The 12,438-nt window shown below is 31.6% G+C and overlaps 1 protein-coding gene across 1 annotated transcript in view; it reads left to right on the forward strand.

Moving 5' to 3' along the window:
• Positions 1–12,438, forward strand: part of LOC141563198 (N-acetylated-alpha-linked acidic dipeptidase 2-like) — a 97,609-nt gene that overhangs the window by 52,047 nt on the left and 33,124 nt on the right. The window contains exons 14-17 of the mRNA XM_074303949.1: positions 2,865–2,928; positions 3,960–4,027; positions 6,654–6,745; positions 8,072–8,162. Of these exons, the coding sequence (XP_074160050.1) occupies positions 2,865–2,928; positions 3,960–4,027; positions 6,654–6,745; positions 8,072–8,162 (315 nt within the window). The remainder of the gene's footprint in view (positions 1–2,864; positions 2,929–3,959; positions 4,028–6,653; positions 6,746–8,071; positions 8,163–12,438) is intronic.

The following is a 12,438-nucleotide window of genomic DNA, read 5'->3' on the forward strand; positions in this document are numbered from 1 at the left end:
AATCAAATTTTCTTTAAATCATTTTATGTGATTTTCATTTCTCCTGTCATTCTTGCTCTGTCTCTCACCTTTAATGGATTATACTATTGAACTTAACTTTATTAGTTGTGCCATCATGAAACAATAGTTAGAAAACTAGCCTTAGAGTCAAAAAGATCTGGATTCAAGTTTTTCTTCTGCTCCATACTGTCTGTATGACACTAGGCACCATTCTTAACTCTAATCAACTCTCTAAGATTATAAGTTACAGATTTGGAACCAATTTGGACTGGTAAAGGAAGTTTCATCTCTTAAAAAATCCATATTCCTATCTATTCATTCAAAACAGCTAACCCAGAATGAGTTGTGAATTTCAAAAATGTTTAAGACAACAAAGAGGTCTTTATAAAATATTGTTTAAGGTAAGAATGGAGAGCAAGAAATAGAAGGGCCCAGTGGTAGATAGAATTTTAAGAGATAAGATAGAATTTTGCCAATTTCTTCTCTTTTTTGTGAATGAGGTTACTTTTCATACTGAAAAGGGCACACAGCAAACTATAAATCGCATTGGAACCTAGAATAGGGGAAAACATAATAAAAGGATCTCCTAATAGTATAACTGACACCATTCTTTTGTCTCTTTGGAGGGGCAAATTAATTTTAGCTGAGATTCTGAAAATGAAAACATAAATGTGCTTGCTAAAATGTTGTTAATGTAATTTTTGAAAAATTATTTCAGTGGGAAAAAATCCAAAAGAACAGGAGTAGACAAATGTCATTTAGAATTATGACCTAAAAACCAGGTGTTATAAAAACTTAAAACCAATGATTTTGGCATGAATCCTTGTGAGGATTATTGAATGAATTATTACATTAGATGTTTTGTGAGCATATAGAAAAATAACAATCCTTGGGACACATTATTAATTCACTAAGAATAGCTCATACTTACTGTACTAACTTTATTTTTTCCCCTGATAATAGAAATACTAGACAAAAGTCACGGAAATAATGTTTCAGAGATCATGGAAATAATATTTACAGCATATTCTGAATTTAAATAAGGGAATTAATAGGATCTTTAATATTTTTGTGGACAAAATGATATTACAATTATATCAATAGCAGGGTGATGGGTTGAATTCAGCTTAGAAGATCATTGTTTCCAAATTTCAGGGGATTTTAATATTTTTGATTATTTGATCATAGCTGTTTTTTAGTCATTCAGTTATATCTAACTGTTTATGACCCTGTGTACTATATTATCTATGGGATTTTCTCAACAAAGATACTGAGGTTGTTTGACATGTCATTGTTCAGTAAAGCAAACAAAGTTAAATGACTTGCCAAGAGTCACACAACTAGTAAGTGTCTAAGGCCATATTTGAACTCAGGTCTTCTTTACTCCAGACCTAGTATTCTGTCTGCTATCATTTACTTGCTATATACTGAAATTACAGAACCAACATTTATTAGTATTTTAGTAGGCTGAAATGACATGCTAAAGGTAACAAAATTAAATTTAACAAAGATAAATATATTTATTGAATAAAAGAGGCCTACCTATCTTTAAGTTCAAAAAAATCAATAGTATAAACATATGATATTGAAGTGGCAAGGTCACAGTTCATATGAGAACTCAAGAGTTCTAGTTGACTTCCAACCCAAAATGGCTTGGGAAAAACCCCTAACCAAGTTTTAGGGGACAATAATAATAAAATTATTGAGATGTGAAGGAGGGTAATTGCCTTATTGTTCCATTCTGTGATCAGAACATATAAGGAGTCTTGTATTCATTTATAACCATCATTTTTAAGAGGAACATTGATAAACATATCCAAGACAATTATGATATTGTAGGGTGTTGAAATGATGCTAAATGAGTCACACTTGAAGGGATTAAGAAAATAGAAATGATTAGTTTAGAGAAGAAACAGAATAACATGATTGTTGTTTTTAAATATTTTATAGATCATTATTGAGAGATTGTCTTTCATTTGTACAGTTTTGCTGGTCATGTCAAGGAATGGAAGAGACTGGGATTTTAGGTCAATCTAAGAAAAAGAATTTAGCAGTGCATTCTGAAAACAGTATAGACTTGCCTCATAAGAATTTCAGTCACTAAAGGTGATCTTCAGTTAATCTTTTCTCCTGGATGTAAATGGTTCTTAATAATTCAGTTCATTTGAATTCAATTCAAGAAGCAGAAAGTATCTCCAGTGCACTCTACTAGGCATTACGGATGGGAAGATGAAAAACAATACATTCCTTGCCTTTGAAGAGCTGACAATTTAGTCAAAAGATACATCATGCATGTATATATTCAGTCATTTTACAAATAATAATGGGAATGGTATGTATAGGAGGAATCAGAAAGAATTTAAAAATTAAAACTATACAGAAATCATTATAAAGTTTATTTTAGGGTTGGTACATCAGTACCTTCTCTGTAACTTAGAGTGTTAAACACTTTAACTTAGAGCATGTAGATGTAATGATTTGCCTAGGATAAATAGCCTGTATGTGATGGAGACAGAGTTGAACCCAGGTAGGTCTGCCTTACTTAAAGGCCAATTCCCTGTGTTTTACATAAGCCTGACTTTCTTTATTCAAAGGATCCCTAAATAAATCCATTTGCTAAAAATTAAAAAAAAAAATTAAAAAACTTGAAATGCTTTTTCACATAGAAAATGAAAGCTGTACACCATAGCTTTAATTGTATTTGATAGATTTTAATCTCTCAGAATCTTTGGGAGTGGGGGGCTTTGGAAGCTGTTATTTAATTTATAAGAATATTGACTATTTTCTAAATTAACTCAATTATTTTGTTTACATTTTCTTATATGGTAATGACTAAGAATAAAGTAACTTTACCTCAACTATAGGAGAATGCAAAAATACTTCAAGAGAGAAGCATTGCTTATATAAATTCGGACTCATCCATAGAAGGTAAAATTTATTTTGAATCAATAATTTCATATTTTAGGTTCTGAAGTATTTATTAGTGTACCATCTAAACGATCCTCTTCTTGTGACATATTTGCTATTGCTGTCTTTGTTTTTTATAATCTTATAAGTTAAATGGTATACATAAGGAATCCATCCCACCAATATCTTTTATAGACTTAATGTTCTCTGGTCCTGCCTAGTTTACTAAGTAAATTGTCCAACTTTATTTCTGGCAGTGTAGATATGCTATAACAGTTTGCTTCCATTTTTTTATTTTTCTGGGAAACTGCATATATTGATATTAAAACACAATTAAAGATCTGACAAAGATCCTCTTAAATTGGACACAGGTCATTTTAAACCTTTGTAGTGACTATTTTATTCCTTCCAAATAATGGTACTGAGTGAAGTTATTTTTTATATTCTTTGAAGCTCTAAAATTATGAATTTAGAGACAAACCAGGCAAACTTTGGCTTTCAAATTGTGATGATTATCAAAGTACACAGAATGTTCTGAAAGCTTTAGTGTAGATTGCAATATTAAAAACTTAAAACTTCCATAAGACTTGGAACACCCAGTATAATTCCCCCCTTTACTCTAAATACTTAAGGAAGTATCTGGAATTTGGGGGGGGGTCCTTTTTCATGTTTCAGTCTTTGGCCTCTGTCTTTTACTTATAAACAACCCAGTTATAGGAAAACTACTCCTACAACCTTTTAGACATTGTTACCCAAGTCTCCTGTAGTATTTCTTCTTTCGACCATATCCCCCACAGGAATCTCCAGTGCTGAAGGAACTAGGAGAATAGGAACTGCTAGAATAAGAATGTTTTCTCTTTGCTCCTGGTCCCAACCTATGTTATTAGAGCTTTCTCTCTGGCTATACATCTGTGTCCTCATTTTTCTTTTTTGAGGAAATAAGAGTTAATTTCTAAGACTATTGAAATAAGCTTATAATTAAAACATTGGAAAATCAAGTTAGAATTGTAAATAATTGACATTTTAATTTTTTTAATCTGTTTCTTTTTCAGGAAATTACACCCTTAGAGTGGACTGCACACCCCTTCTTTACAAGTTGGTCTATAATCTGACAAAAGAGGTACATTCAAGTGAATTGGATTTAAGTGAGGGAGAGCTATGCAAGGTCACCTGCCTCACTTTCTCCTCCAGAGCCATCTAATTTACTTATGGTATCACCCTTGATGTTTAAATCATGTGCCCATTTTGACCTTATGTTGGTATACAGTATAGAATGCTGTTCTATGCCTAGTTTCTGCCATTTTCCAGTTTCCCCAGAAGGTTTTATCATATACTAAATTCTTGTTCCAAAAACTTGGATCTTTGGATTTGTCAAAGACTAAGATTACTGTGGTCATTTACTGTTGTGTTTTGTATACCTAATTTTTCACTGACCTACCGTTCTTCTTTTCCTTTTTTCTCTGATCACCTTAAGAAACAGACCTAATAATAATATTGCTAGTCAAAGGGTATATATGGTTTTTAAAACTTTTGGGGCATAATTCTATATTGTTCTGACAAAGACTTTTAAAACATGATTGATAGGAGATAGGCATTTAAAACATTGAAACATATAATGTTTTATGGAACTGCTAAACAAACATTTCATCTACACCAAAGGTCTGCATTTGTCAATCAGGCCTTTTCCAACTAGCATTGGTCATATTCTCTAAGAACCATTGTAGTAGCTAAGGGAACACCTTCTGATGCCCAAAACTGGACTTCTTAGTGATCCTAGAGAGACATCTCAAGACTCTAAAGTAGTCAACAAGATTGGATATGTCTATCTCAGGATTGCAATTCAGTCACTTGGGCTAAAGAAAAGAAATGTAGAGATTATCTAGTCTAACTTCTTAATTTATATCTGATAAAACTAAGCCTAAGCAGGAAAGTTACTTACCTATCTAAGGGTGAACTCATAGTCATGATTTGAATCAAGGGCTCTAGAGTCTTGGCTCTTAGTACACACAGTTTCACATAGTTCAGATACCATTTTTTTCTGTCACCATATTTTTTTCTTGTCACTTTACATCTAGTTAAATATGTGAAAAAAAAACTGCTGAACTGTGTTCAGAGTGTAATATCAAAAAAGGGGCAGGACTAGGATTTAGTAGACTTGAGTCTGGTTCTATCTTTCACAAAATAATTAGGTAAATCATTTAATCTCTCTGGGACTTTGATTCTTCCCTGCAAAGTTAGAAGATTTTCTAGAGTACCTTCCCACTCTAAAGTTCTGTGTGTAAGAGTGAAATCTGGCTAATTCCAAATATATTATTTGTACTTAGCATGAATTAAGTAGGGAAAGTCAGAACAGAAGTCAATCTTGGTGAGTCAAGGCTCTTGATAAGAAAAAAATTAGGTGGGCCTCCTTTTTGTAAACATTTTCAAACAGTTTTGTTTTCTCCCTTCAGCAAAAAAAAAAAAAAAAAAAAAGAAAGAAAGAAAGTTTGTTCTGCTCCAGAATATGTCATTGAGAAAAGTGATTATGGTTTGTAATTTGTAAATTCTTCAGAAAAAGAAATTCCCAGGGTGGCAACTGTAACCATTGATATATATTGGCAAGTTTTCAGTATCTTATAGACTGAGAGGCTTTCTGGGATACTGAAAGGTTAAATTTCTTATGCTTACATTAAACTCATATAGTTCTGTTTTCATCTAAAATTATTTAAATTCTCTTAAAAATAAAATACCTTTAGGCAAAAATAGAGTGTTAATGGACCTAAGCTACAAGTTTACTGTTGGAAGTTGCTAAATAAGCTTCTTTAACAAGGATTTTATATCTAACATTCTTAGGACTTCCTTGTATCTTTTACAGCAAAAATTACCAAAGTACAAATTGTTTCTAGTTAAAGTTTCTTGCTAAAGAAAAGAAGAAATGCCAATTTTCCCCCAAAATTTTGAAAGTCTTTTAAAAATGCTTTTAAAAAAGATTTCCATCTGGTGCAGCTAGATGGCATAGTAGATAGAGCACCAGCCCTGAAGTTAGGAGGACCTGAGTTCAAAGCTGGTCTCAGACATTTAATACTTTCAAGTATGACCCTGAGCAAGTCATTTAACCCCAATTTCTTCAGCAAAATGAAAAAAAAAAAAAACTTCCATTTTTAATAATAATATAGTTAAAAATCACTATCTGGAAGATAACTTTTTGCCTATTTGCATCACAAACATCTATTTACAAATATGCCATAACTTTTAATATTTGAATTGGAATTCATACAAACATAAACTCACATTAACAAAAAAATTTTATGGAATCCTGTCTATAAAATGCTGTTTTTTAATGATTTTTAAAAATTCAATTTAACATGTATACATATATATTGTTGTTCATTCATTTTTCAATGATATCTGACTGTGAACTCCATTTGCATCCACTCTTTGTGACTCTCAAAACTCCATTTGGAATTTTTTTTTTTTTTTTGCTAAATATTACTGGAGTATTTCCCATTTTTTACTCCAACTCATTTTGCAGATGAGAAAAATGAGTCAAACAGGATTAAGTTGACTTGCCCAGGGTCACACAGGTAGTATCTTGAGTCCTGATTTGAATACAAGATAAGTCTTCCAAACTTCAGGCCCAGCAGCATTCTATCCCCTGCAATTCTCAGCTCCCCATATGTAGGTATAATGATACATACACATATCATATAGCACCAAATATAATACTTTTGCTTCTGACTTTCCAATATGTGTTTTACCTTTTCCAGATTAATAGCCCTGATGATGGTTTTGAAAGCAAATCTCTTTATGAAAGTTGGTTGATTAAGGATCCTTCACCTGAGAATAAAAATATTCCTAGGTAAATTTTTTGAATATATGCTTTGTTTGTATTAGAAAATAAGTAGCAGGAGCAGCTCCGTGGCAGAGTAGATAGAGTACCAGCCCTGAAGTCAGGACGACCTGAGTTCAAATCTAGCCTCAGACACTTAACACTTCCTAGCTGTGTGATTCTGGGCATGTCACTTAACCCCAGTTGCCTCAGCAAAAAAAAAAAAAAAAAAAAAAAAAAAAAAATTTCTTTTGGTCCTTGACTGTCCAAATAACTTCCAAGAAACTCTTTTTTTTTCCTCATTGGGATGGGGGTTTGGAAGGACAAAATAGATGTATTTTTTATATATTGAAATAAAAGGTGCTACATATGTAATATGTTGAGTTGCACTTTTAGAAGAGATCACTAAATTATTAATTTTATTTGTTTTACTTTATTGAAAGAGATATATCATCAAGTAGGAGTAATTTTTAAGTGTTTAAAATGTAATAACAAAATACATTAATAAAACAAAATTTAAAAAACCAACCCTAACCTATTTCTACTCTAAACTCCAATCTATCTTTGAATAGAACAGTGAATATATGGGAAAAAAAAACAATGTTTGGTTGCTCATATCTTTTAGGAGGATTTTATATTATTATAATTTGCATCCTGTTGTATAAAAATTAGATGATGATTCATTCACTTTGTATACTTCTTTAACTACAACTCAGAAATATTTAATTTTATTTTTTTCCCTATAGCTCTTTCTCTCTATACATTTTATGTACTTTTTCTTCATTGTGTGTTCACTTCTAGGACCAACAGATAGAGCAAGAGGTTCTTAAACTTGCAAAAACTGTATGTGAGAGTTCAGTTTCATTCCCTCTTCTTGAGTAGAGTGACTAACTCTACCTCCATCTGTTTTATTTCTTAATAAAGTAAAAAAATAACAACTCACCAATATTGGCTTTATTACTAAAATGAGAATATGATGCATTTAGTTTTGTCAGGACTGAAATTCTCTAACATTTCGTGGAGAAAAATATTTATCTGTGGATTGTGGTTTTCACTTTGTCCTGTGATTTCATCAGTAAAAGGAACTCTGAGCATGTAATGTAAATTCTTACCATTGCTATAAATTAGCAACTTGTCTATAATGTTTTAGATTTACAGGTTCGCCTGACACTGAAGGTTTAAACCTCTCGTGATTATAGCAAATCTAAAACTGTTCAACTTTTATTCAAAAAATAATTAAATTATCTCAATATGAATTATCTGTCTTCTGTCAGGAATAGAATTTTGGTAGAGTTAGGACATGAGATACCGTGAGAAGCTGACTTGACTTCATATTGATTTTTTTCTTATGTATAGAATAAATAAACTAGGATCTGGAAGTGATTTTGAAGCTTATTTTCAGAGACTGGGAATTGCTTCAGGTAGAGCCCGTTATACTAAGAACAGGGTAAGCCATTTTATTATCTGTAGTAATTTTATTCTATATTTATTTAATAAGTTCATTCTATATATACATACATATAATTTTAATAATATTAAACTAATTGTTAATAATAAATTATGTATATGATAAATATGTAAGTATAATATATAATTATATGTGGATCTAAACACCTATCTATAGTCTATATATGCATACATATGTGTATATTTATACATATGTGTAGATGTGTGTATGTATAGGTTAAGTGAGCAAATGCTGCCACTTTTGATTACATATACTGGATCAACATTTCTCTTAAATTCCTTTATAGATTATGAAGTATTACTTCATACTTTCTGAAATATTCCATTCGAAATAAACTAATGCCATAGTAGTGAGGAAAACAATTTGTACATAGTTCACAGAATTGACTATCAGGGTTTGAAGGAATTTCAGAACCTAATTAATCTAATCCATGTCTGAAAAGAAATCTCCTCTACAATATCCTCAACAAGTAATCAATCTGCTTTGCTTAAAGACTTCCAGTTTGGAGGAACCCATACTTTCCAACATGATTCATTTAACTTTTAGACAGCTATAGTTGTGAGAACATTGTTCTTCATATCAAAGCAAAACTGATGACTTTGCAATTTCTGCCCATTGATCCTAATTTTAGTACCTGAACCCTGAAACACCAAGTAAAATAAACCTTTTTACTCTTCTAAGAGCCAGCCTTTCAAATGCTTGAAAATATCTATCATGTCCCCTCTCAAGCTTCTGTAGGTCAAACATTCCTAGTTACTTTAAATGATCCTTATGAGAATCAAATGAGATAATGGCAAATTTTAAAAATGCTATATATAATTATGTAGTATTGTTGCATGTATTGTTCTTAAGACATCCCATCCTGCTTAACCTTCTCTGGACACTTTCCACCTTATAAATAACCCTTCTTAAAATCGAGCACCTGGAAATAAACAATGTTTCAGATGTAATCTGACCAGGACAGAGTACAGAGATTACCACTTTTTTGGTCATGGAAGCGATGTCCCCCTTAATATCTCCCAGGATCATTTATATATATTTTTGGTTATATATACTATTGAATTGATTTGTACATTAATTCACTAAAAACTCTTAAGTCTTTTTTTAGAGCAGCTTCTTTTGTGTCTTTGTCTTGTTGTTATGGTTTCTTAACCAGGTTGGAAACCCGGGCTTCAGAACGCCAGTGGTCTGAGTTCTCCTGTTTAAGGATTTCACTCCTTGTAATTAGAACTTAAAAAGACAGACAAAACAAGAACAAAATTCCTAGTCCATTTTTAGTCACAGGACCTAAGAACAAACTGGTCCTCAGGCCCTTGCCCATCAATGGGGAAGATCTAAAAACAGTCAGTTATGGGTCTACATCTAATGGAAAAGGTGCTCTCAGGCATCTGATAACTCAGTATGGAATATCTCATTATAGAATAGTCCCTGATGTCTTTCACATTGGTGACTCCATTTAAGGGTTTAGGGCATCTTCCAAATTCCTTTAGCCAAAATATTTATGTCTTTCTAATTTTGTACCTTTAAGGCATCTAAGCTTTTAAAGCATCTAAGCATAAAGCTCATCAATAACTGAAAATTTTAGATTTATCTTAAAAGTACAGACTTTTATAAACAAATATTTCTAGTATCAATGCTTCTAACTTGCTTTTATTCAATAAGTATTGATTCAAAGAACATAAACAGTTAAGAGGATCACCTCCAAAGCTGAGATTTCCTTTTATTATTCCTCTTATTATCATGGGGCTCCAAAGAGAAATGGAATTGGCTTCTCTTCTAATTCTTCCAATTCTAGTCCTTTGTCCTCAATTGATTGATTGCAAATATGATTATTTAAACAACTGAAGAGTGTTTGAGTTAACTAGGTATAACAGGAATGTGTAATATACATGTACAATTAAGCTAGACAGTGTTCATTTTTTTAAAAATTATTTTTAATATACATTAAGGGCAGGTAGGTGGTACAGTGGATAGAGTCAGGAGGACCTGAGTTCAAATCTGGTTTCAGACACTTAACACTTCCTAGCTGGGTGATCCTGGACAAGTCACTTAAACCCAATTGCCTCAGCAAAATAATAATAATATATTGCTTTATGAATTATGTTGGGAAAGAAAAAGAGCAAAGGGGGAAAACCATGGGAGAGATTTAAAAATAGAAAATAGAATGCCTAGTATTGCTAAAGTCCACATTTACAATGTTGAATAATAATGGTGATAATGGACATCTTTGTTTCAGCCCTGATCTTACTGGAAATGTGTCTAGCTTCTCTCCATTATAAATAATACTTGCTCTTGGTTTTAGATATACACTGCGTATTATTTTAAGGAACACTCCCATTATCCCTATGCTTTGTAGTGTTTTTTAATAGGAATGGGTGCTATATTTTGTCAAAAGCTTTTTCTGCATCTATTGAGTATATGATTTCTGTTGGTTTTGTTATTGATAAGATCTATTATGGTAATAGTTTTCTTGATATTGAACCAGCCTTGCATTCCTGATATAAATCCCACTTGGTCATAGTGTATTATCCTGCTGATAAGTTGCTGTAATCTCTTTGCTAATTAAATTTTTTGCATGAATATTCATTGAAGAGATTGGTCTGTAATTTTTTCCCTCTGTTTTAGATCTTCCTGGTTTAGGTATCATTACCATGTTTGTATCATAGAAGGAATTCAGCAATATTCCTTTTTTACCTATTTTTCCAAATAGTTTACATAGTTTTTAAATTAATTTTTCTTTAAGTGCTTGGTAGAATTCATTTGTGAATCCAACTGGCCCTGGAGATTTTTTCTTAGGCAGTTCATTAATGACTTGTTCAATTTCTTTTTCTAAAATGGGACTATTTAAGTAATTTATTTCCTCTTCTGTTAATCTGGACAATTTATATATTTTGTAAATATTCAATGGTTTGGTTTGATTCTAAGACTTGCTGCTATACACTTGGGCAAAATAGCTCTTAATTATTGCTTTAATTTCTTTTTCATTGATGGTAAGTTCACCATTTTTATTTGATGTTAGTGATATTTTTTTTCTTTCCTTTTTCTAACCAAATTAACCCAAAGTTTATTTTATTATGTTTTTTTCTTAAAACCAATTCTTAGTTTTATTTATTAGTTCAATAATTTTCTTAGTTTCAATTTTATTAATCTTTCCTTTGAGTTTCAGAATTTCTAATTTGGTATTTAATTGGGGGTTTTAATTTGTTCTTTTTCTTTTCTTTTTAGTTGAATGACCAATTCATTGATTTCCCCTTTCTCTATTTTATTCATATCAATATAAAATTTCCCCTAAGAACTGCTTTGGCTGCATCCATAGGTTTTGGCATGTTGTCTCATTGTCATAATCTTGGAAGAAATTATAGATTGTTTCTGTGATTTGTTGTTTGACCCACTCATTTTTAAAAATTAGATTATTTAATTTCAATTGGTTTTCAGTCTATCTTTCCTTGTTCCTTTATTGTATAGAAGTTTTATTGTATATGCAACATTTGTATATTTTATTTTGGTCTGAAAAGGAAGTGTATACTGTTTCTGCCCTTATGGATTTGATTGTGAAGTTTTTAAGTCCTAATATATGATCACTTTTTGTGCAGATGTCATATTCTCCTGAGGAAAAATGTATATTCTTTTCTGTCCCTATTTAATTTTCTTCAGAAGTTTATCCTATTTAGGTTTTCTAAGATCCTGTTAACCTCCCTAGTTAACTCTTTTGCTTATTTTGTGATTAGATTTGTCTGATTTTGAGAGAGAAATGTTGAGGTCCCCCCCCCAAGTATAGTTTTGCTATCTATTTCTTTCTGTAACTGGCTTAACATTTTCTCAAGGATTTGGCTGCTATACCACTCGGTGTGAGCTGTCCCTTCTCTAGGACTAAAAGCTGATGCCATCCCAGGGCAACTGAAGCAGTCCACCCTAATCTCCATCCATTTCAGAATCTACTATGGTCCATGCTCAGAAATTTGTGCATTTAGGATCATTACTTCTTCATTATTTACAGTACCTTTTATCAAGATGTACAATCTGTTCTTATCTCTTTTAATAAGATCTATTTTTACTTTTGTTTTATTTTTTTTCAGTTCCACTGAAGTATAAAAAATTCCGTTCCAGCTTTTTACTTGTACTCTGTATGTGTTTCTCTGTGTTAAATGTGTGTCTTTTAAATAACATACTGTAGGATTCTGTTTTTAATCCACTCTTCTATTTGCTTTCATTTTATGAGAGAGTTCATCCTTTTCACATTCCGTTATGACTACCA

Source organism: Sminthopsis crassicaudata, chromosome 3 (assembly GCF_048593235.1).
Source record: "Sminthopsis crassicaudata isolate SCR6 chromosome 3, ASM4859323v1, whole genome shotgun sequence".
Classification (NCBI taxonomy): domain Eukaryota; kingdom Metazoa; phylum Chordata; class Mammalia; order Dasyuromorphia; family Dasyuridae; genus Sminthopsis; species Sminthopsis crassicaudata.